Here is a 26515-nt window from a genome sequence, read left to right as displayed (position 1 = left end):
CCTCTAAACTACTTACACGTCACGATAAACTTATGCTCTCTGGCTTAGATATTCCTATCATGGGGAAAAGATTCTTATGATCTAACCTGTCTATGCCTCTCATAATTTTGTTTATCTCAATCAGATCCCCACTCAGCCTCCTCTACTCCAGGGAAAACAAACTCAGCCTACCAATATGACGTAGGTTTCTCCTCATAACTGAGACTTTCTCAGGCAACATCCTGGTGAACCTCTTTTGCACTCTCTTCAGTGCAAACACATCCTTCTAATAGTGTGGTGACCAGAACCATACACACTATTCCATCTGTGACCTACCCAATGCAATATAAAATTTAAACAAGAGTTCCCTATATTCTACAACCTGGTAAATGAAGGCAAGCATCCCTATGCCTTCTTCACCACCCCTGTGTACCTGTACTGACAGTTCACAATATCTACAGACTTGTAAGCCAGCATATCTACACTTGAGCCACCAAGTTCAGATTCAAATCCCACCTGTCCTGGAGATCATAATAGTTTCAAATTAGTTTATTTTTTCATGGGATGGGAACATTGCTGGTTATGTCAGCAGTTATAGCTTTTCCCTATTTGCCCTTGAGGAGATGGTGGTGAACTTTCTTGAACTGTTGCTGTCATTGGGAGTGTAAGTAATGTACTTACAATGAAAGGAGTACCAGGATTTTGATCAAATGATAGTGAAGGAATGATAACATCGTTTCAAGTCAGGATGGTATGTGTTTTGGAGGGAAACTTGTAGGGACGGTGTTACCATGTCTCTGCTGCCTTTGACTTTCTAGGAGATACAGGTCACAGATTTGGCAGGTGATGTTGAAGCAGCTTACGTGAGTTGCTGAAGTGCATCTTGTAGATGGTGACGTGCATCGTTGAAGGGAGTGATTGCTGATAGAGGAGAGTGTGGTGCTGGAAAAGCACAGCAGGTCAGGCAGCATCCGAGGAGCAGGAAAATCGACATTTTGGGCAAAAGCACACCCGAAATGTCAATTTTCCTGTTCCTTGGAGGCTGCCTGACCTGCTGTGCTTTTCCAGCACCACACTCTCCACTCTACCCTCCAGCATCTGCAGCCCTCACTTTCGCCTTGCTGGAAGGGTTAAACAGGGTACCTATTAAGCAGGCTGCATTGTCCTGGGTGACTTTGAACATTTTGAGTATTGCTGGACCTGCACTTATTCACACAAGTGGGATGTATTCCTTCACGTTTGACATGTGCAGTGTAGATTGTGGACAGTGTTTGGTGTGACTCATGCCATTCTAGCCCTGAGTCCATGCTAATTCACATTTGGCAAACTGATAAGGCCTAAACTGTGCAATTCACTACCACCGAGAGCACCACAGTAGTAACAGGTTACACCGATTATAGGCAGCGGGCAGGAAAATTGGGACGAGATGAGATCAACCAAGATGGTTGAGCAGGCGGCAATGGCTAAATCACCTATTCCTACTCCATTGGCAAAATGGTGTGAGAACTCCTTAAAATCTAGAGTGCAACAATTCAGCACGATATGGCAGGAACAAAATATATCCGAAATCCGAACTGAAAACAGCAAATGCTGGAGACACTCAACAGGCCAGACAGAGAAAAAGAACTAATGTTTCAGATCATGAAGGCCCTTTGTAGATATTGTGAACAGAGAAAAAAATAGAGATGTGATCGGCTTCGAGCGAGGCGGCAGCAGGACAAGGAGGGTCTGCGGCGTGGGTAAGGTTGAGTCAAGTGCTTCAGCGTCAATTTTCCAGACATTTGTTCCCAGTACTGTTGCAATACTGGCGAACACTATCTCCTTTCCTTTCGCAGTTACCACTGCTTCCTGTAATAAGAAACATGCTCGGTTACTTGTCCCAGCCTGCACGGCGCTGTTTCCCCTGCACCCAGGAACGAAGGAGGCTCACGCAGCTATTGTGAAGTGACAGTGAGATTCCGCTGAAAACTGGGGACATTTCGGCTAAACGGTTTGAACTGGAGGCGCTGGCGGTATGTATAAAGCAGCGTCCGTGCAGGTCTGGGACACAAGACGGCGTCCACTCTCAGGTCAACAGAGTCAAACGCAAGAACGTTAAATAAAAGGAAACACGCACAAAGGAGCAAAAGTAAATGGATTCTAGTCGGATTTAAAAGTCTTTCGCAATTTTCGAATAGATTCCGCGCTATTTACACGGCGACTTTGTGAAAATAATTTGAGTTTTCAATTGCACCGTCGATTTTTGATTTTGGTTTCGGTTTTGTTTCTTCGCTGTATTTGGCCCACTGACATAAAAAAGATATTCAGCATTCCAAACGGGTCTTCGGCCCATCACCCTGGTGCTGTCTCTTTTAGCAGCTGCTTTCCAATTAGTCCAACTCTCTTGCTCTTTCCCTAACATCCTGTAAAGCTTTTCTTTGGGATAATTAAGGACAGCTATTGACCCGAAGGTAGAAAGTTAACTCTTGAGCGCCGAGCATCACAGCTCAGTTAACTGCCACTCAAAAATTGAGAGTTCAAGTCCCATTCGAGAGACTGAAATGCATAAAAAAAATTAAGACTGACTCTCCAGTCAGTATTGGGGAAGCTAGAGGTGCCATATTGTGAATGAACTGTTAACCTGCACCGCTACCTGGTCTCATGTCAATGTTAAAATATCCCTTTACACGATGTTAAAATGTTAGCATTGCGTTTATCCCCCTATGTTCTCACGAACATCAACTCCTCAATCAATGTCGTAAAAGGAGAATGTCAGATTACCATAAATAGCTGTCTGCGGGAACTTGCTGTGTCGAAACTGGTTGCCATGTAACTCAAGCTATGACAATATCGAGGCTTCACTTGTGCTGAATGGGTTCTGAAGTGCTTTAGAACATCAATAGACAATAAACAATAGGTGCAGGAGTAGGCCATTCAGCCCTTCGAGCCTGCACCGCCATTCAATATAATCATGGCTGATCATTCCTAATCAGTATCCTGTTCCTGCCTTATCTCCTCTGATCATGGCAGGTGCTGTGTAAATGCAAACCGTTTGAAAAGGAAAGAAAGTGTGACGATAGGAGCAACTCCTGCAGAGAACTGGCACAAACATAATGGCCACCGTAACGCCATAACTTTCTACTCATTGTGTTTTTAAATAATATTTTGCTCGGTTCCCTAAAACCTTAAACAGTGACTATATTACTGGTTAGAGAAGAGAGACGAGGTGCTGAAGATTTTGTTTTAATTAGTGATTTTCTCTATTATTATCATGAATGAAAGATAACTTTCGTTATGGGCTAGACTAGACCCCCTCAAAATATTTTAAGGTGGCCTAGACCCTAACTTTTACTTATTTTAAAGCTAGATGTCAAGTAGATGTTCCAGATGTGCTGCAACTAGTCATCCACTTGACATTCAGCAAAACAATTTATTTAAACACAATAGTTAAAATACAAACAAAAGAAAGAGGAAATTAGAATAACTTAACTATTGGAAAACTTAACTGAACAATTGTTACAGTACCAATTACTAATAGCAACATGCCACAAACACATTGCTTGGCAAAAAGGTGAACTCAGATACAGATTCTTGTGTGCAGTTTCCCAGTCCAGGAGGGAACAACATCAAGAGATTTCAGAAAGTCACAGTCAGGAATTATTTTACTGAAGCTTGCAAATCTTCTTGGACCCAGACAGCTTCCATGCTACAGCTGAAAAATACTAGAAAACCTGATCTGGAAAAACTGGGCACTCCCCTTCTAATGTTACATCTTTTAAAAAAAATAACTGGAGGCCTCGTCTGATTGCTGAATTAGGTAGTCTCCTACAGTCACTTCAGTGCCTCTGCCTTTACAACCTCTCTTTAAAAAAAACCCAAGACAAAAAAAGTTTTTAAAGTGAGAGCATCGTAACACTGCAAATATGGATACTGTAGAACCATTTAAGAAATAATTGGATGATATGCTGGGGAATTTGAATATTATTGTGGATGATTTTGTAATTATATATGTGTATTCTGAAATATCCCCAGAAATAATTTTGCACATTCTCCCCGTGTCTGCGTGGGTTTCCTCCGGGTGCTCCGGTTTCCTCCCACAATCCAAAGATGTGCAGGTTAGGTGAATTGGCCATGGTAAATTGCCCTTGGTGTTAGGTGAAGGGGTAAATGTAAGGGAATGGGTCTGGGTGGGTTGCGCTTCGGTGGGTCGGTGTGGACTTGTTGGGCCAAAGGGCCTGTTTCCACACTGTAAGTAATCTAATCTAATCTAAAAATCTTCTACTGCATCTGTATTGACATATTCTTTATACTAATTTGTAAATCCACTTTATCCAATTCTGTCTTCATTGTTGTCCTTACTTAAGTTCTTTTAAAAAGCAGCCTGGGACCCACTTGTCCTTCCCTCAGTCTTGTTATGTTTGACCTAAGGACACCTTCACTGTGAGAACATTAATTCTATCTCATTGCACAAAGCCAGATTTAGTATAACCTGCTCACTGGTCAGCTCCAGAATGTGTTGTTCCTAGAAACTATCCTGAAAACAATTCATAAGCTCATCATCAAAGCTACCTTTGCTCATCTGCGTCATCCAAGGTGGAGGACGGGAAACATTTCTGACTGGAATAGGCTGTTTCTTTTTTGAGATATTTAAGGTGTTGAAGTTGATTTCCTCAAATTCCACGAGCAGCAATTACTGTTTTTATATGCTGTTGCATTGTTTTGGAACTTTGGGGGGAAATAAAAGTCAAAACAATGTCATTTTTAAAAGGGAGAGGAACAGACAAAGGTAGCACTTTGTGAGGTCAGTACAGGAGGGAAAGAAACCCACACTGCTAACTGACACACGTGAACCTGCACAGTTACTGCCTTTGTTGTTGAATTCATGTATTGCTAGATATTGAAGTGTGTCTGGGAAAATGAACAAACAGTGAAATTCACAACTGATCTTGGAGGAACCTGTTTGGGAGCGGTCACAGCACAGAGACAGATAAGTCAACAGTTTTAAGCCTTGCAGCCTTACTGTAAGTCTGCAGTAGTGAGTAGAGTGGGTTCTTTCTTGATTATATGTTTTATTGAGATATGTCTCTTGATTAAACTTAAAAATATAAGCCATAAGTATTAAGTTAGCCTGGAGCAGTGTTTTGTAGAGGAATAAGACAGTGTTATTTTCTGGGTCTGCAGATTGGAAGAAGCAAGAATGGCCCTTAGTAAAGTGATATGCTCTTCTTGTCGGATGTGGGAGTTTAGAGAGAGTTTACGTGTTACTGAGGAATATATGTGCAATAAATACCATTGGTTGTGAATCCTATCAGATCGAATAGAACAATGGGAACGACAGTTAGAGGCAATGAGGAATTTACAAGAGCAAGGGGGTGTAATGGATGGCAGTTATAGGAAGGGTGAAAAGCCGCAGATACAGTCACATAGATGGGTTAACTCCAGGAAAGTAAGAGAGATGGCATGGTGGCTCAGTGGTTAACACTGCTGCCTCACAGCACCAGGGTCCCAGGTTCGATTCCAATCTTGGGCGACTGTCTGTGTGGAGGTTGCACATTCTCCCCACGTTTGCGCGGGTTTCCTCCGGGTGCTCCGGTTTCCTCCCACAGTCCAAAGATGTGCAGGTTATGGCCATGCTAAATTGCCCATAGTGTTAGATGCATTAGTCAGAGGGAAAAGGGGTTTGGGTGGGTTGCTCTTTGAAGAGTTGGTGTGGACTTGTTGGGCTGAAGGGCCTGTTTCCACACTGTAAGGAATTGAACCTAATCTAAAAAGGAGGTAGGCAGGTAGTGCAGCAGTCGTCTGTGGCTATCCCCATTTCAAACAGGTATGCTGTTTTGGAAAATGTAGGGGGTGATGGATTCTCAGGGGAGCGTAGCACGAACAGCCAAGTTTCTGGTATTGAGACTGGCTCTAATGCAATGAGGGGTACTCGGGTTTCAAGCAATCGATTGTGTTAGGGGACTCTCTAGTCTGAGGTACGGACAGACGTTTCTGTGGCCAGCGGTGAAAAATCAGAATGGTGTGTTGCTTCCTTGGTGCTAGGATCAAGGATGTCTCAGCAAGGGTGCAGAATGTTCTCAAGGGGGAGAGGGGCCAGCGGGAGGTAATTGTACACATTGGAGTCAACTACGCAGGAAGGGAAAAGGTTTAGATTCTGAAGGGAGATTACAGAGAGTTGGGCAGGAAGTTAAAAAAAGAGGTCCTCGAGAGTAGTAATATCTGGATTAGTCCCAGTGCCAAGAGCTAGTGAGGGCAGGAATAGTAGGATAGAGCAGATGAATGCATGGATGAGGAGCTGGTGTATGGGAGAAGGATTCACATTTTTGGATCACTGGAACCTCTTTTGGGGTAGAGGTGGCCTGTGCAAGGATGGATTGCACCCAAATTGGAAGGGGACTAATATTGGCAGGGAGATTTGCTAGATCTGCTCAGGAGGATATAAACAAGTAAGGTGGGGGAGGGGGACCCAGGGATGTTATGAAGAAAGCGATCAATCTGAGACTGGTACAGTTGAGAAAAGAAGCGAGTCAAACAGTCAGGGCAGGCAGGCACAAAGCAGAGAACAGGTAGGACTGATAAATTAAACTGTATTTATTTCAATGCAAGCAGCCTAACAGGAAAGGCAGATGAACTCAGGGCATGGTTAGGAACATGGGACTGGGATATCATAACAATTACTGGCTCAGGGATGGACAGGACTGGCAGCTTAATGTTCCAGGATACAAATGCTCCAGAGAGGGAGGAAAAAGAGGAGGGGAAGTGGATAAGGAATAGCATTACAGCTGTACTGAGGGGGGATATTCCCGGAAATATATCCAGGGAAGTTACTTGGGTGGAACTGAGAAATAAGAAAGGGATGATCACCTTATTATATTGCACTCTAGACCCCCTAATAGTCAGAGGGAAATTGAGAAACAAATTTGTAAGGAGATCTCAGCTATCTGTAAGAATAATAGGTTGTTATGGTAGGGGATTTTAACTATCCAAACATAGACTGGGACTGCCATAGTGTTAGGGTTTAGATGGAAAGGAATTTGTTAAACGTGTACAAGAAAATTTTCTGATTCAGTATTTGGATGTACTCACTGGAGAAGTTGTAAAACTTGATCTACTCTTGAGAAATAAGGCATGGCAGGTGACTGAGGTGTCATTGGGAGAGCACTTTGGGGCCAGCGACCATAATTCTACTAGTTTTAAAATAATGATGGAAAAAGATAGACCAGATCTAAAGGTTGAAGTTCTAAATTCGAGAAAGGCTAATTTTGACGGTATTAAGCAAGAACTTTCGAAAGATGATTTGGGGCAGATGTTTGTAGGTAAAGGGATAGCTGGAAAATGGGAAGCCTTCAGAAATGAAATAATGAGAATCCAGAGACAGTATATTCCTGTTGGGGTGAAAGGAAAGGCTGTTAGGTACAGAGAGTGCTGGATGACTAAAGAAATTGAGGGTTTGTTTAAGAAAAAGAAAGAAGCATATGTCCGGTACAGACAGGACACATCAAATGAATCCTTGGAAGAGGATAAAGGCACTAGGATTATACTGGAGAGCAAAAGGGGGACATGAGATAGCTTTGGCAAGCAGAGTTAAGGAGAATCCAAAGGGTTTTTCCAAATACATTAAGGACAAAAGAGTAACTAGGGAGAGAATAGGGCCCCTCAAAGATCAGCAAGGTGGCCTTTGTGTGGAGCAGAAGGAGATGGGGGAGATACTAAATGAGAATTTTGCATCAGTATTTACTGAGGAAAAGGACATGGAAGATATAGAAAGTAGGGAAATAGATGGTGACATCTTGAAAAATGCCCATATTACAGAGGAGGAAGTGCTGGATGCCTTGAAACACATAAAAGTGGATAAATCCTTAGGACCTGATAAGGTGTACCTAGAACTCTGTGGGAAGCTAGCGAAGTGATTGCTGGGTCTCTTACTGAGATATTTGTATCATCAATAGTCACAGGTGAGGTGCCGGAAGACTGGAGGTTGGCTAACGTGGTGCCATTATTTAAGAAGGGTGGTAAAGACAAGTCAGGGAACTATAGACCAGTGAGGCTGATGTCAGTGGTGGGCAAGTTGTTGGAGGGAATCCTGAGGGACATGATGTGCATGTATTTGAAAGGCAAAGACTAATTGGAGATAATCAACATGGCTTTATGCATGGAACATCATGTCTCACAAACCTGATTGAGTTTTTTGAAGAAGTAACAAAGAGGATTGATGAGACCAGAGCGGTAGATGAGATCTGTGTGGACTCCAGTAAGGCATTCGACGAGGTTCCCCATGGGAGACTGATTAGCAAGGTTAGATCTCATGGAATACAGGGAGAACTAGCCATTTGGAGAACTGGCTCAAAGGTAGAAGACAGAGGGTGGTGGTGGAGGGTTGTTTTTCAGACTGGAGGCCTGTAACCAGTGGAGTGCCACAAGGAGCGGTGGTGGGTCCACTGCTTTTCATGATTTATATAAATTATTTGGATGTGAGCATAAAAGGTATAGTTAGTAAGTTTGCAGATGACACCAAAATTGGAGGTGTAGTGGACAGCGAAGAAGGTTACCTCAGATTATAATGGGATCTTGATCAGATGGGCCAAATAGGCTGAGAAGTGGCAGATGGAGTTTAATTTAGATAAATGTGAGGTGCTGCATTTTGGGAAAGCAACTTTTCGCAGGACTTGCACATTTAATGGTAAAGTCCTAGGGGGTGTTACTGAACAAAGGGACCTTTGGATTGCAGGTTCGTGGCTCCTTGAAAGTGGAGTCACGGGTAAATAAGATAGTGAAGAAGGCGTTTGGTATGCTTTCCTTTATTGGTCAAAGTATTGAGTACAGAATTTGGGAGGTCATGTTGCAGCAGTACAGAACATTGGTTAAGACACTTTTGGAATACTGCGTGCAATTCTGGACTCCTTCCTATTGGAAGGATGTTGTGAAACTTGAAAACAATTCAGAAAAGATTTACAAGGATGTTGCCAGGGTTGGAGGATTTGAGTTATAGAGAGAAGTTGAATGGGCTAGGGCTGCTTTCCCTGGAATATCAGAGGCTGAGGGGTTGACCTTAGAGTGGTTTATAAAATCATGAAGAGCATGGATAGGGTTATTAGACAAAGTCTGTTCCTTGGGTGGGGGAGTCCAGAACTAGAGGGCATAGGTTTAGGGTGAGAGGGGAAAGATATAAATGAGACCTAAGGGGTAGCGTTTTCATGCAGAGGGTAGTGCGCGTCTGGAATGGGCTGCCAGAGGAAGTGGTGGAGGCTAGCACAATTGTAACATTTAAAAGGCATCTGGATGGGTATATGAATAGGAAGGGTTTGGAGGGATATCAGCTGGGTGCTCACAGGTGGAACTAAAATGTTTGGGATATCTGGTTGGCAGGGGCAAGTTGGACTGAAGGGTCTGTTTCCGTGCTGTACTTCTCTAAGACTCTTTGACTTTATCTGACTTTTCAAATTTTTTTTCAGCTGAAATTGAAGTGATAATTTGCGTGGATATAGTTTTCTTAATGTGGCAAAACACTTCAAACCGCACACAAATAAATTGAGCTTGTAGCTAAGAAGAATTAGGAGGGACTTTTGTAGAAGTGGCCAAAGCACTGTCAAAGAGAGGTTTTAAGGTCTTTAGGGAGGGAATTCCAGAATATGGGTAAGATAACTGAATGTTCTGTCATTGATGGGAATTGACAAGGCTTGTACACCCTTGAGTTTAGAAGGCTGAGAGGGGATATGATTGAGACATATAAGATTATTAAAGGATTGGACACTCTGGAGGCAGGAAACATGTTTCCGCTGATGGGTGAGTGCCGAACCAGAGGACACAGCTTATATGTACGGGGTAGACCATTTAGGACAGAGATGAGGAGAAACATCTTCACCCAGAGAGTGGTGGCTGTGTGGAATGCTCTGCCCCAGAGGGCAGTGGAGGCCCAGTTTCTGGACTCATTTAAGAAAGAGTTGGATAGAACTCTCAAGGATTGTGGAATCAAGAGTTATGGGGATAAGGCAGGATGATCAGCCATGATCATATTGAATGGTGGTGCAGGCTCGAAGGGCAGAATGGCCTACTCCTGCATCTATTGTCTATTGTCTAAATGTACATTGTCCAAAATTAGACTTAAGGTTTCAATGTCATGTATTGATTAGATAGAGTCATAGAGTCATGGAGATGTACAGCATGGAAACAGACCCTTCGGTCCAGCCCGTCCATGCCGACCAGATATCCCAACCCAATCTAGTTCCACCTGCCAGCACTCAGCCCATATCCCTCAAAACCCTTCCTATTCATATACCCATCCAAATGTCTCTTAAATGTTGCAGTTGTACCAGCCTCCACCACATCTTCTGGCAGCTCATGATGGAAGAATTTGAAGATATGTATGATGGTTTTAACATTTTGTGCACTGGGGAACAAGGAGGCAATAGAGTTTGGAAGTGATCAGTTGAGCGTGTTTTGTGGCTGTTTATGGAGGTGGAGGTGGAGGTGCCGGTGTTGGACTGGGATTGACAAAGTCAGAAGTCAAATGACGCCAGGTTCTAGTCCAACAGGTTTCACTTGACAAAAGATCAGCACTCTGAAAGCTCGTGATTTCAAATAAACCTGTTGTATTAATAGCTGGTGTCATGTGACTTCTGACAATATGAATCAAGGTTGTTTCAGAGCATTCACCAATGAACAGAGCATTGGAAAGGTCTGGAGCTAAAAAGATGCAAATTTCTGATTCACTGGGAATGAGGTATTTGGCGGAGTGAGGTGTGGTTGGAATTGATGGTATTTATTGACGTGGAAATAAATAGTGATAATGATATGAGGTTCCAAATTCAATTGGAAGTTAATCAGGAATACGTTTGTGCATTATCATCCTGATTGACCTTGAACAAAGATTGTGAACCAGGCCTAGGGAGTGGTTATCTGCTTGTCATTTATGAGATTGCCTTCAGAATTGATCTAATGTATCCATACCTTACTGCCCAGCGTAAGTGCCAAGAAAATTGTCAGGACATTTAAGAGATTTGACCATATTTCTGAATAATATCGTAATGCAAACCGTACAGGCATAACGTATCTATTCAAATCATGGTCGAGAAGTATCTAACATTTTTCTTTCCTATAGTCAGTTTTGGCCTCAAATCTGACTACTGCAAAACACTAATGAATGGGGTTTAAGTGAAAGTGGTGTGTGTTTTTGCAGCAGTTGTTAATTGAGTGGAGGTGAACCCTGAAATGACCAGCTTTACATGTAACATTGAAATACGGGCTTTTTGTATCTTTGCAGTGCCCGAGGGAATGGAATCAAATTTGGCAGAGAGGACCATCGCTGTATCAGGCTTTCCTGAAGATGTTCTTCCAACCACTGTAATGATTGACAAACTCACCATTCACTTTTTGAGACCAAAGCATGGTGGTGGAGAGGTGGAATTTGTTTGCTATCCAACCAGTGACCCTGGTATTGCTTATGTCACCTTTGAAAAGGAGGAAGGTAAGTTTCCAAAACCGTGAGTCAAAACAAGTCTTATCGGTGTGTGATGATCTCTACCTCATGCAAACACCTCAAAACATGGGTTGTTCATGGTGTTGCCCACGAAAGTCAAAGCGAATTTCCCAAACAGTACATAAGTGATGTTGTAAGCATAGGTATATATTGTATTTGTGGATAGAAAGATGATTTTTGTCTTTCCTTGATTGGGTCTAATGGCCTATTTAATTTACAGAAGTGGAGGAACAATCACTAATGAGCCTTCATAAGAAGAATTAACACAATGCAGTTTCTTGGATGATAGCAATGAGACTTTGGAATATTGTGTGCAATTCTGGTCTCCTTCCTATCAGAAGGATATTCTGAAAGATTTACAAGGATGTTGCCGGGATTGGAGGATTTGACTATAGAGAGAGGTTGAATAGGCTGGGGCTGTTTTCCCTGGAGTGTCAGAAGCAGAGGGGTGACCTTATAGAGTTTTACAAAATCATGAGGGGTATGGATAGGATAAATAGACAAAGTCTTTTCCCTGTGTTGGGGGAGTCCAGAACTAGTGGGCATAGGTTTAGGGTGAGGGGAGAAAGACATAAAAGAGACCTAAGGGGCAACCTTTTCACGCAGAGCGTGGTATGTGTATGGAATGAGCTGCCAGAGGAAGTGGTGGAGGCTGGTATAATTGCAACATTTAAAAGACATCTGGGTGTTTTTATGAATAGGAAGGCTTTGGAGGGATATGGGCCGGGTGCTGGCAGGTGGGACTAGATTGGGTTGGGATATCTGGTCAGCATGGACGAGTTGGACTGATGGGTCTGTTCCGTGCTGTACATCTCTATGACTCTAACTGGCTTTATCTAGTTAGATATTGTTATTAAGACTATTGTGAGATATAGATAGCACATCTGTCCCCTTTTGAGATCCAGAACTGATCTCCCAATTTCACCACTCATGACAATATGCTTCCATCAGAATGAGTGAAGCTTAATGCAATCTTCAACATTAACCTTTTCAGAAGCAATAACTTAGAAATGAAGATATGAGGATCTTCTGCAATAGAGTGAGAGTTATACCTCAAAATCTATTGATTCAAAGAAGGGTACTGCAGCAAGAGTGACTTGATGAATGGTGATGTCAAAATATATGTGACATACATTAAAAATTTGTTGTGTTAATGATTAGGCCTAGTTAAATTGAATTAGAAAGTGCATGTATTTTGTTATTACATTCAGTAAGAAAGACAAGCCAGGCCATTCTGTTCTGGGAAGTTTTGTAACTTTGCTTTGTGCCCTTTCATTGCTTCTCACTTCAATGAGGTCTTGACAAAGGGAATTGTTAATTTTTGGTGGACCTTATTCTATGGCCAGTTGTAATGTATACCATGGAGTGTACATCTCAAATTCTGACTTTACTGAACCTTGTGAACCAGAATTGGCTTTACCTGCTCACTGCTGAGGACTTTTGTGATCAGTCCATGAGTTTTGATAACTTCCTTTCACTGTACTTCTGCTTTTCACTGATGATATATCCCTTCGTGGTCTTTTTGATCTGTGTTGCATATGAGATACAAAGAAATATAAATTATTTGCAACCTAGTAAATGTTCTTAGAAAATGGGTAAGTGTATTTAGGTCAAAGAGTGAAAGAAATGCTGTGCTATTAAGAAAAGTCTGTTTGAAAGTCTAGCTTTAGCTTACAATTTTGTCCCTAATTGGTGATTTACTATAACTTGGACTTGTCTGGATGTGTTAAAACAGACTTCTGAAGGTTTAGTACTCAAGTACTGATCAATGCAATGGTTGTGGAGCAGACTGTATGAGCTTCCCCCCCCAACAAAAAGTGAAGGTTTGAGATTTCTGGCTGGCACACTGCAGGCTGGTTCATGGTCCCATGGAGATGTTCAATAGATTCTCGCATGTGGGACTTTGGGTGCTGGGAGAGCTGGTACAGAGAAGGATGTCCTGTACCCCGAGGAGATTTACAGTCCACCTTGCCATCCTCCTCCTTCCCTGAAGCAGCTGGTGATGCTATGTCTGGCCTCATGCCCTCCTCCCATTCTTCCAACTGACCAAAGAGACCCTGCAGCAAGATGCCAGAGTAAAGTACTCTATCCATTGGTGACTCCACTAAGGGGTTCAATAAAGTAGGACAGCACAATACTCGCTATCTGAGGTTAAGCCCATGGAGAGAATTTCAGTATAAATATTTATTGAGTATGACTGAAATCTTCACAAAATGTTTAAGGTAATCTCCTGATGTCCTTCAATATGTTCTTCATACCTTTGGCAGCAAGCACATAGTGCAAGGTCTGCATGGCTTTAGATTCTGCTGGAAATTCTCAATATCGATTTGTTTATTCAGCAGCTCATTGTTAAAGAAGTAATCAAACAAACTGTTAGTGACCTAAATGGTACACCATTGCTTTTTGAAGACCTGGCATGCAATTAAATGCCAGTCTGCTCCTTAACAATCTCCAGGCAATATTACTAAGGCTGGCTTCAATTCCTTTACCAAGGTGACATCTTGACTAAATGCAGGCAAGTCTGATTGTAATGTTAGGGCATTTGAACTTTCCAAACATAGACTGGAACTGTTATAGTGCTGAGGGTTTGGATGGGGAGGACGTTTAAGTGTGTACAAGAAAACCTTCTTATTCAACATGTGGTTGTGCCCACTAGAGAAGGAGCAATACTTGACCTTCTTTTGGGAAATAAAGCAGGGCACGTTGCGGAGGTATGAGTGAGGAGGCACTAAATTGGACCAAGGCCAATTTTGATGGCATTAAACGTGAACTTTCAAAAGTTGTTTGGGGGAGACTACTTGGAGGTGAAGGGATAATTGGGAAGTGGGTGGTCTTTAAAAATGCGATATTGAGAGTTCAGAGACAGTATGTTCCTTTCAGTGTGAAGGTAAAGTTGGTAGGTGTAGAGAATGCTGGATAACTACAGAAATTGAGGCTCTCTTCAAGAAAAACAAGGAGGCATATATAAAGTATGGACAGCTAGGATTGAGCAAATCCCTATAGAAGTATAAGGGCAGTAGCTGAAAATGTGTTGCTGGAAAAGCGCAGCAGGTCAGGCAGCATCCAGGGAACAGGAGAATCGACATTTCGGGCATAAGCCCTTCTTCAGGAATGAGGAAAGTTTGTCCAGCAGGCTAAGATAAAAGGTAGGGAGGAGGGACTTGGGGGAGGGGCGTGGGAAATGTGATAGGTGGAAAGAGGTCAAGGTGAGGGTGATAGGTCCGACTGGGGTGGGGGTGGAGAGGTCGGGAAGAAGATCTCAGGTTAGGAAGGCGGTGCTGAATTTGATGGATTTGACTGAGACAGGGTGGGGGGAGGGGAAATGAGGAAACTGGTGAAATCCGAGTTCATCCGTTGTGGTTGGAGGGTTCCTAGCCGGAAGATGAGGCGTTCTTCCTCCAACCGTCGTTTTGTTGTGGTCTGACGATGGAGGAGTCCAAAGACCTGCATATCCTTGGTGGAGTGGGAGGGGGAATTGAAATGTTGAGCTACAGGGTGGTTGGGTTGGTTGGTCCGGGTGTCCCAGAGGTGTTCTCTGAAACGCTCCGCAAGTAGCCGGCCTGTCTCCCCAATATAGAGGAGGCCACATCGGGTGCAGAGGATGCAATTGATGATATGTGTGGAGGTGCAGGTGAATCTGTGGCGGATATGGAAGTTTCCTTTGGGGCCTTGGAGGGAGGTGAGGGGGGAGGTGTGGGCGCAAGTCTTGCACCTCCTGCGGTTGCAGGGGAAGGTGCCGGGAGTGGAGGTTGGGTTGGTGGGGGGTGTGGATCTGACGAGGGAGTCACGGAGGGAGTGGTCCTTACGGAATGCTGATAGGGGAGGGGAGGGAAATATATCCTTGGTGGTGGGGTCCGTTTGGAGGTAGCGGAAATGACGGCGGATGATGCGCTGTACATGGAGATTGGTGGGGTGGTAGGTGAGGACCAGTGGGGTTCTGTCCTGGTGGCGGTTGGAGGGGCGGGGTTCAAGGGCGGAGGAGTGGGAAGTGGAAGAGATGCGGTGGAGGGCATCGTCGACCACGTCGGGGGGGAAATTGCGGTCCTTGAAGAAGGAGGCCATCTGGGTTGTGCGTTTTTGGAACTGGTCCTCCTGGGAGCAGATGCGGCGGAGTCGAAGGAATTGGGAGAATGGGATGGCGTTTTTACAGGGGGCAGGATGGGAGGAGGTGTAGTCCAGGTAGCTGTGGGAGTCGGTCGGTTTGTAGTAGATGTCCGTGTTGATTCGGTCGCCTGAGATAGAAATAGAAAGGTCGAGGAAGGGGAGGGAGGAATCTGAGACTGTCCAGGTGAATTTGAGGTCGGGTGGAAGGTGTTGGTGAAGTGGATGAACTGTTCAACCTCCTCGTGGGAGCACGAGGCGACGCCGATACAGTCATCGATGTAGCGGAGGAAAAGGTGGGGGGTGGGGCCAGTGTAGTTGCGGAAGATGGATTGTTCCACATATCCTACGAAGAGGCAGGCATAGCTGGGGCCCATGCGGGTGCCCATGGCTACTCCTTTCGTTTGGAGGAAGTGGGAGGATTGGAAAGAGAAGTTGTTCAGGGTGAGGACCAGTTCAGTCAGTCGAAGGAGGGTGTCAGTGGAAGGGTACTGGTCGGTACGGCGGGAAAGAAAGAAGCGGAGGGCTTTGAGTCCTTCGTGATGGGGGATGGAGGTGTACAGGGACTGGATGTCCATGGTGAAAATAAGGCGTTGGGGACCGGGGAAGCGAAAATCATGGAGCAGGTGGAGGGCATGGGTGGTGTCCCGAACGTAGGTGGGGAGTTCTTGGACTAAGGGGGACAGGACCGTGTCAAGGTACGCAGAGATGAGTTCGGTGGGGCAGGAACAGGCGGAGACAATGGGTCGGCCGGGGCAGTCAGGTTTGTGGATTTTGGGCAGGAGGTAGAAGCGGGAGGTGCGGGGTTGTGGGACTATGAGGTTGGAGGCGGTGGATGGGAGATCCCCCGAGGTGATGAGGTTATGGACGGTCTGGGAGATGATGGTTTGGTGGTGGGGGGTGGGGTCATGGTCAAGGGGGCAGTAGGAGGAGGTATCTGCGAGCTGGCGTTTGGCCTCAGCGGTGTAGAGGTCGGTGCGCCAAACTACTACCGCGCCTCCCTTGTCTGCTGGTTTAATATTGAGGTTGGGGTTGCAACGGAGTGAGTGGAGGGCTGCGCGTTCCGAGGGTGAGCGGTTGGAGTGGGTGAGTGGGGTGGGGGAGTTCAGGTGGCGGTTAATATCGCGGAGGCAGTTGGCTATGAAGAGGTCGAGGGCAGGTAGGAGGCCAGCACGGAGTGTCCAGGTGGATGGGGTGTGTTGGAGGCGGGAGAAGGGGTCGTCAGAGGGTGGGCGGGAGTCTTGGTTAAAGAAGTGGGCACGGAGGCGAAGACGGCAGAAGAATTGTTCGATGTCATGCCGCGTGTTACTTAAAGAGGGAAATCAGAAGACAAAAAGGGGACATGATATAGTGTTGGCAAATAGTTAAGGAGGATACAAAGAGATATTAGATTAGATTACTTACAGTGTGGAAACAGGCCCTTCGGACAACAAGTCCACACCAACCCTCCGAAGAGGAACCCACCCAGACCCACTCCCCTACATTTACCCCTTCACCCAACACTACGGGCAATTTAGCAGGGCCAATTCACCTTACCTGCACATCTTTGGACTTTGGGAGGAAACCGGAGTACCCGGAGGAAACCCATGCAGACATCGGGAGAATGTGCACACTCCACACAGAGAGTCTCCTGAGGCGGGAATTGAATCCGGGTCTCTGGCGCTGTGAGGCAGCAGTGCTAACCGCTGTGCTACTGTGCCGCCCAGAGATTCTTTAAGTTAAGAGCAAAAGACTAACTAAGGCCCCTTAAAGATCAACATGGCTCCACTATGTGTGGAGCCACAGGTGACCGGTGAGATATTAAACTAATATTTTGAGTCGGTCTTTACTGTGGACAAGTAAAGAGATGCTAGGAACCTGGGAAAACTTGAAAAGAGTTCATATTACAGAAGAGGAGGTGCTGGAGATCTTAAAATAAACAAAGGCAGATAAATCCCTAGGACCTGATCAGGTGTTTCCCAGAAGTTTGTGGAAAGCATGAGAAAAGACTGCTGGTCCCCATGTTGAGATATTTGTATCATAGACAGCCACAGGTGAGATGTTGGAAGACTGGAGGTTGGCTAATATTTTGCCATTATTTGAGAAAGGCTGTAAGGAAAAGCCAGGGAACTATAGACCTGTGAGCCTGACAGCAGTGGTGGGTATTGGAGGGGATTTTGAGGGATAGTCAACATGGCTTTTTGTATGGGAAATCATGTCTCATTAACTTGATTGAGTTTTATAAGGAGGTGACAAATAGAAGATTAATGAAAGCAGAGTGGTAGTGGTTGTCTTTCTGAACTTCAGCAAAGCATTCAACAAGGTTCTTCATGGTAGGCTGTTTTATAAGATTTGATCACATGGGATACAGGGATTAAAAAATTGGTTTGAAGGTAGGAAACAGAGGGGATCGTAGAAGGTTGATTTTTGGACTGGAGGCCATAAGGAGCAATGCTGGGTCTATTGTTTTTTGTTATTTAATATAAATTATTTGGACGTAAATATAGGAAGTATGGTTAGTAAGTTTGCAGATCACACTAAAATAGGTGGTATAGTGGACAATGAATAAAGATTATCTCAGAGGACAATGGGACCCTGATTAGTTCAGCCAATGGGCTGAGGAGGGGCAGATGGAGTTTGATTTAGGTAAATCTGAGGTGTTGCATTTTTGTAAGACAAACCAGAGCAGGACTTTTACAGTTAATGGTAGGGTCCTGGGGAGTGTTGCTGAACAAAGAGATCGAAGGGTGCCGGTGCATAATTCCTTGAAAGTGGAAATGCAGGAAGACAGGATAGTGAAGGGGTGTTTGGCAGACCTGCCTTTATTGCTCAGGACATTGACTATAGGAGTTGGGATATGATGTTATGGTTAAAAAGGATGTTGGTGAGGCCACGTTTGGAGTACTGTGTACAGTTCTGGTCATCCTGCTTCAGGAAGGATATTATTAAATTGGAAAAGGTGTGGAAAAGATTTACACAAATGTTACTGCGACTGGAGGGTTTGAGTTATAGAGATAGGCTGTGACGTTTTTCCCTCCTGTGTCAGAGATTGAGTGCTAACCATACAAAGGTTTATAAAATCATGAGAGGCATAGATTGAATGAAAAGCCAAGATCTTTTTCCTAGAATGGGGGAGTCCAAAACAAGAGGGCATAGGTTTAAGGTGAAAGGGGAAGGATTTAAAAAGGACCTGAAGGGAAATGTTTTCATGCAGAGGGTGGTGTGTGTATGGAATGAACTGCCAAGGAAGTACTGGAGATTGGTACAATTGCAACATTTAAAAGGCATCCAGATGGGTATATGAATAGGAAGGATTTAGAAGGATATGTGCAAATGGGACTAAGTCAGACTGGGATGGCTGGTCAGTGCAGACAAGTTGGAATGAAGGGTCTGTTTCTGTGCTGAATGACTCAATATTGTTGCAGCTTAAAAGCCAATCCTGGCTACTTCTTTAACTCCTTGACACCTGAATATTTAGTGAAAGTTTTCCCTGTGTTCTTGTGATATTATTGAAATAATGTTATAACTTTCCAAAGTCTACTGTTCAATGACTAAAAATGCAAACTTTTGTTTTCAAGTTGCGAACAGTGTCCTAAGCAAGAAGGAGCATGTGCTTGAAGACAAACAGCTCTCAAAGAAATATCCAATGCAAGTTTCACAGTGTTATGTAAGTGTATGTAGCTGTGAGTGCACCCTGACACATCTCGGCTCCTGGTTCTCCCAACTCCTCAACTGAGAATTCTCATCCTTATATTCAAATGACCTAGCCTTCCAGTTTCTTTAACCCACACCCATTCTATAACATTCTTACAACTTTGTGTTGCCAGATCTGACATTTTGTACATTCTGTGCTCCCTTTGCTAGCTATTAGAAGGTGTGACTTCAGCTATCTAGACCACAGCTCTTATACTCCCTCCCTAAACCTCATTCCTCACTCAATCCTTAAGAATCCGCATAAAGTCTTCTCTGTAAGCAAGAGTCTAAGTATGTATTCTAATGACTGTTATTTGTCTCTGTGTCAATTTGTGACATACCTTGGGGATGTACATTGAAGGCGCTATTTAATAGTTTTGGTTTGATTGAAAAGTGCTGATGGCATGAAACAGGAAAATAAATTAATTTACAATGTTAAGCTGTAAAGCAAGCTGGATTTAAAACTGTCTTTGTCTTTGTAACTTGTACCATTGTCTGGTATTATGTGGTTTTGCATTTAATGTGTCAAGACCCATCAAACAAGGCACACATTCATGGCAGCCTGCAGTAGAGAACTTAAGTTTAAAAAAATTATGACGACATTGTTTCAGTACGACTTTCAGCCAGTCTTTCAGGATAAAGCTATAATGTTTGTTTCTGTTATCCCTCTAGTCTCAGTCATAGAGCCATAGAGATGTACAGCACGGAAAATGACCCTTCCGTCCAACCCATCCATGCTGACCAGATATCCCAACCCAATCTAGTCCCGCCTGCCAGCACCCGGCCCATATCCCTCCAAATCTTTCCTATTCATATACCCATCCAGATGCTTTTTAAATGTTGCAATTTTACCAGCCTCCACTACTTCCTTTGGCAGCTCATTCTATACACGTACCACCCTCTGTATGAAAAAATTGCCCCTCACGTCTCTTTTCTAACTTTCCCCCTCACCCTAAAGCTATGCCCTCTGGTTCTGAACTCCCCAACCCCAGATTAGACTTTATCTAATTATTCTATCAATGCCCCTCATAATTTTGTAAACCTCTATAAAGTCACCTCTTAGTCTCCGACGCTCTAGAGAAAACAGCCACAGCCTGTGCAGTCTCTCCTTACAGCTCAAATCCTCCAACCCTGGCAACATCCTTGTAAATCTTTTCTGAACCCTTTCAAGTTTCACAACATCTTTCTGAATAGGAAAGAGACCAGTATTGCATGCAATATTTCAACAGTGGTCTAACCAATGTCCTGTACAGCCGCAACATAACCTCCCAACTCCTGTACTCAATACTCTGACCAAGAAAGGAAAGCACACAAAAAGCCTTCTTCACGATCCTATCTACCTGCGACTCCATGTTCAACGAGCTATGAACCTGCACTCCAAGGTATCTTTGTTCAGCAACACTCCCTAGGACCTTACCATTAAGTGTATAAGTCCTGCTTTGATTTGCTTTCCCAAAATGCAGCACCTCGCATTTATCTGAATTAAACTCCATCTGCCACTCCTCAGCCCATTAGCCCATCTGATCAAGATTCTGTTGTAATCTGAGGTAACCTTCTTCACTGTCCACTACACCTCCAATTTTGGTGTATTCTGCAAACATTACTAACTATACAAATCTTATGCTCACATCCAAATCATTTATATAAATGACAAAAAGTAGTGGACCCAGCACCAATTCTTGTGGCACTCCATTGATCACAGGCTTCCAGTCTGAAAAACAATCACCGCTACCACCCTCTGTCTTCTACCTTTGAGCAACTTCTGTATCCAAATGGTTAGTTCTGGCTGTACTCCGTGAGATTTAACCTTGCTAACCAGTCTCCCATGAGGAACCTTGTTGAACACCTTACTGAAGTCCCTATAGATCACATCTACCACTCTGCCCTTATCAATCCTCTTTGTTACTTCTTCAAAAAGCTCAATCAGGTTTGTGAGACGTGATTTCCCATGCACAAAGCCATGTTGACTATCCCTAATTAGTCCTTGCCTTTCCAAATACATGTACATCCTATCCCTCAGGATTCCCTCCAACAACTTGCCCACCACCGACATCAGGCTCACGGGTCTATAGTTCCCTGGCTTGTCCTTACCACCCTTCTTAAACAGTGGCACTACGGCTGCACTGACCTGATTTCCAAAGCAGATAGACCTAAAAATGTATCCATTTTGCGGGTGTCATGCTATGCCGAACGATCCAGTTAGACTCATCAATGTAAACATAAAATGGTTGTAAATCAGATTAACAATTGGGACCAAGGGATTTGCTGACCCAAATTTCTTCTGTATAAACAAACATTCCAAGTTTCATCTTAGTCAGAAACTATATGGCCTGCCACCATGTTTTTCATTTCTAAAGCAACTCTGCTTTATTTAATAAGTATGAGAAAAAGAATGTACTGAGGCAAACTCCGTGGATGTATTTAAAAATACTCAAAAGTTGCAGTAAAACGCCAGGAAAATGAACCTAGATTCCTGTTAATCCCTTAGTGTATCAGAGGTTTGGCCAGACTGATTTCTGGGATGGCAGGAATGACATATGAAGAGATCTATATTCAATTAGAATCAGCTTTATTGTCACATGTACTGAAAGGCGTACAGTGAAAAGTGTATAGGTTGTTGCTTGTGATGCCATCTTCGGTACAAGGTCCTTAAGAACAGTTTCTTCGGTATCAAAGAGTATGTGGAGAAAGCTGAAATTGCTTACTGAATTGGATGATCAGCCATGTTCATGTTGAGTGGTGGAGCTGGTTCAAAGGGCTCAATGGCCTACTCCTGCTCCTATTTTCTCTGTTTCCATGTTTCTAAAAATCTGGTCTCAATTTTGGGAATCTCCGGTACGTGCAGCTTTGTAACTTGAGATATTTTATGAGTTGGTAAATGGAGAAAAGTTATAAAAGGTTGAGCCTATTGACCCCCGACCATTCTAAAGATCATTTCCCTCACAGACCACAGCCAGACCATCTGCAATAGCATCCAGAACTCCTGAATCTCTCAGGATTTGTAAGCAGAGATGGCTAACAGGATTTTAAACTCAGAGAGTAGAGATCACAAATAATCCTAATTTTTTTTAACAGAGAGAATCAATAAAGTCCGGGTCGCCATTGTGAATTTGCTTGTCTTTGTAAAACAATCTTCTGGGAGAAAGTGAGGATTGCAGATGCTGGAGATCAGAGCTGAAAATGTGGTGCTGGTTTGTAAAACAATCTGTACACAATTTAATCCAGAGTGGGTCCAATGCTTGCTTGCTTCCTAGCTTTCAGAAAAAAAGGATGAAAATTCAGAGAAAATCTGGGAGAAAGGAATTATTTTTCAGCAAAGGTATTGAGAGATATGGGGGGAAAGGCTATTATATGAAGTTAGGCCACAGATCAGCCAAGTTCTCCTTGACTGGGCGAACAGGCTCAAGGAGCTGAATGGTCTACTCCTGTTTCTATGTACCTAAAATGTCTACAAAAATCAAAAAGTGCCTAAATGAATATAAAGGACTAAGATATGGAAGGTGACTATGACATAATGTCCTGTATTTCCTGATTAGAAAGTGTTACCCTGCAACTGACAGGACTTTATACAGAAACAAGTCATTTGGCACAACTGAGCCAAACCGATGTTTGAGTCCCTTTTCCTGCCCCTTTTTATTTAAACTGACACAACTGCTCACAGTCGTCACATTGCTGAGGTAAAATTTTAATTCTGCATCCTACATTCGTTTTTATCATTGGAATGGTAAACAAGTCTGGAGCATGATAATGTGTTTCAGAATCTCCAGGCCAATCAGTAGAAGGGATAAAAGAATGTAGCTTCGGCACCTACAGATTACATAATTGAAATTGCAGCTGCATTGCCTTGATCAGAGTTAAAAGTCAGAAAAATGGTTTGGAATGATCAAGGAAGTCTTATATGTGTATAAATTGGGACGCATGTCTATAATGTCGTTACACTGTTTAAAAGTAGAAATGTATGCTGCCATTTTAATATCGGGTTCTTTTTATGATCTTGACCCAGGTTTTCTAATGGCCAGATAGTTGTTTCTGAAATGTAGATGGGAGGTGTGCATGGGGACCCTGTGGAATCGCCAATAAACAGATCTCAAAGGAAATTGAAATTCTATTCAATAATTCCCCTCTTCATGAAAGCCTCTGTTTAAATCAGTGAATTTAGTAAGTTCTACAGCAGTTAAGTAAAAGGTACCTCTGGAAAAGTTAGTGTAATAAATATCTAGTCTAACTCCTGAATAACTATTCAACTTTATCTCCGAACATGCCTCTCAGACCCCCAAAGTTACCTCCTGTAGATTCCTTACACCTGTATAAACAGCCCACCATCCCATACTCGATCCTGTTCCCCCGCCCTCCCTCACTCTCAAACGCACGCTTATATGCAAACATGCACGGGCATGTGCACACGTTAGAGATGGGCACACACACACACATAGATAGGCACAGTCACAGACAAGCACAAACCATTATGAATCGAATAACAGTTGAAATGTTCTGCTTTTCACAGATCTTTACCAAGGTCTCAGTTGATTTGGATTTGTCAATATTTGGTGAGACGACTGTCGTAGTACGAGAGCTTGAAAGCAGCAATAAAGGCTTGCAGTTTTCCGCATGCCCTGATGGAAGATTCCATGTTGAGGGTTCCTTCTCAGCCATGAAAGATTTAAGAAAAGATGTTCAGAGAAGAATAAATGACTTTCAAATATTTCATCTCCCAAGTTCAGCGTCAAAATCTGGAGTGAAAGCCTCTGAAAGAAAGCTCACAAGGTGTGCCTCGGAGGGTGAAACCCAGATGACCAAGCAGCAAAAGGTTGCAGCCGAACCGAGTGACAGAGTTGATGATGTCTTGTGTCCTCATGTACTTGAGAATGAAATTATTCTAGATACAGATATTTTTGAATACATTAATGCACTTTACAAACAGCAATGCGAGAATATGCTTTATCAATATAATGCAAGAGTGGAGGTGGTGAATTATAATGACATAACTGTTTTTCAGCTGGTAAAAGCTAATGACCAGTGTGAACAATTCCACCTGACAAAGGCTAAGTTTAAAATGGAGGGTTTAGTTAGTGAAATGCAGCAGATGTTACTCTGTGAGAAAATTAGTTTGGATGGTGGCAGTGAGCCAAGCCAAATACTGGAGGTGTGCAAGGAAACAATGCAAAGTTTCCCCAAGGTTTTAGTTCGCTTTACTGGTGACTATGTATCCCTCATAGGCAGTGCTTATGATTGCACTCAGTTTAAGAAGGAAGTGAATGAGAAATTGAAGTCCATGCAATCAATGTCGAATCCGGTCTTCAGTGGGCAGTCAAATATTCCAAATGTATCTGGACGTCCGCACCATTTTGGGGCAAGTTTAGATTCAAGTGCTGTCCGTGGAAAATATGTGTCTAAGAGAAATGAGCGCAGTCTAAATCAGAATTGCCACTTTGGTCAATATACAAGTAGTCATGCTGACCATTCACAAACTGGTTATAGAAGGTAATGGGAAGTTCTCATTGTGGTGCAGGTGCATTACATGGTGGATCATCTTCTTTGCCAGCATTTTCAGTATGGCCTCAAGCACTAGACAGCACCGAAAGTTGGAAAATGCTTCAAAGATTGCCAAACAATAGGCTCATTTTTATGATTGAATAACATTTATTTGTTCCTTATGTGTGGCATTGTCTTTATTCAGTAACTACAAGAAAGGGTGAGCAACTCATTTATAACTGTGGTACTTTATGGACTGTGTACACTCTGATGTTATCTCCAGTGCCCAAATCCTGCAAAGTATGGCCTTAACCAGAACAGGAATGCTGATGTAATGTGTAACAAAAGCTGTTCTGGTTATGGAAGGCTGATTAATCATTTGAATAGAGTGGTAAAGCATCCGTATAGATGAATTGTTGTCAGGTTTTCATGCAGTTACCATCTTTGATATTGCCAAGTACATATTTTGTGTAAAGTAGATTTCACTATAAAGCTTGGAAAGGCTGTGTTTGAATCAATGAGTTGGGGACTGATTGGTTTATAATGATCTTGAATTGCAATTCTGAGAGTGTTAATTATTTTTGCAGTCTGCACTTTATAAATGAGTTGTACATGCTACTGATTATTCATGATCTCAGTGAGCTTGCTAATCATCTTGCCACTTTTAAAATATTTGCTTTTTCTTTTGTTTGGCATCTAATGGTAACACTAGCACAGATGTTGTGCATGATAAAACCCATAAACAGTAGCTAAACTGTTCTTCTGATTAAGTAATTATTTTGAGGTCATTAAAACCAGTGACAGTACATTGTTGGGATGTAAAGTTTCTTGTATTGGGTATAATGGTGTGCTTGGATTGTGCTAAGTAATGTATTTTCAGAGAGGAAAAGATGTTAATTTCTATAAATGCATTAAATTTCTTAATATTCTCTGCACATAATATTATCATTTTTAAAAAAAAAAATCAAACAGCAATGTACAATAAGTATTTCATGTAGTAAAATGTCTCAATAGTATTTCACAGATGTGTTTTCAAATAAAATTTGATGCAAAACCAAATGGAGCAGATGATCAAAAGCTTTGCTTTAAAGATAGGTTTCAAGGAGCATCTTAAACAAGGAAATCACAATAGGGAGATGGAGTGTTTTAGTGATGAAATTCCTCACGATCTTGGCACCTGAAGTAGTAGAACGTCAGCAATGTTTAAGAGCTTGGAAGAGTGTAGAGATCTTGGAGTATTGCAGATTGGAGGAGATTACAGAGATCGGGAAGGTGAAGCCACTGTGAGGACTTGAAAGCAAGGGTGAGAATTTCAAAATAATGGGTGTTGGTTGCTGGTTAACCAGGTAGGTTGGTGAAACAATGGTGACAACTGAGACGGAGGAGGGGGGGGGCGTCATCCAAGTTTTGAATAACCTGAGGCTTTTAGTGTGTAGAGTTTTGGATGCTAAAGTCTTGGACAGTTTCCAGGGAGAAATGGAATCAGTGGTTAGGGAGCAGTGTGTGAAATGGGGACTGGGAACAATGGGATTGGTCTTCTTAATATGTAAGTGGAGGAAATTTCTGTTCACTTTTTTTTCTGGTGGGTGGTACAATCCTGATGTTTTTGAGATTGTAGCCAAATCAAGTAATTTATGAGGTAAACTGTGGTCCTTCAATCCTGTTCTACCATTCAGTATAACTGTGGTTGATCCTTTATCTCAATATTGTACACCTACTTTCTCTCATACCCCTTGATGCCTTTAATCTCTAAAAATAATCTTTCTTGAATATCTTCAGTGGTTTGGCCTCTACTGTCTTCTATAGTAGAGAATTCCACAGATTCGCTATACCTTG

At 43.0% G+C, this 26515-nt stretch overlaps 1 protein-coding gene across 1 annotated transcript; it reads left to right on the top strand.

Annotated features, from left to right (window-relative positions):
* Positions 1 to 1845: 1845 nt before the first annotated feature.
* LOC122551748 (RNA-binding protein 43-like) lies at positions 1846 to 25738 on the top strand. The gene is given in 6 exon segments (XM_087989263.1): positions 1846 to 2107; positions 11219 to 11422; positions 19093 to 19181; positions 23712 to 24687; positions 24690 to 24749; positions 24752 to 25738. Coding segments are annotated over 6 exon segments (1401 nt in total). The 5' UTR covers positions 1846 to 2106; the 3' UTR covers positions 24823 to 25738.
* The last annotated feature ends 777 nt before the right edge of the window (positions 25739 to 26515 follow it).

Source organism: Chiloscyllium plagiosum, unplaced genomic scaffold (assembly GCF_037043375.1).
Source record: "Chiloscyllium plagiosum isolate Xiang-an unplaced genomic scaffold, Cpla_swu_hap1 HiC_scaffold_7, whole genome shotgun sequence".
NCBI lineage: Eukaryota > Metazoa > Chordata > Chondrichthyes > Orectolobiformes > Hemiscylliidae > Chiloscyllium > Chiloscyllium plagiosum.
The sequence above is the reverse complement of the archived record's forward strand: the minus strand, read 5'-3'. Positions and strand labels throughout refer to the sequence as shown.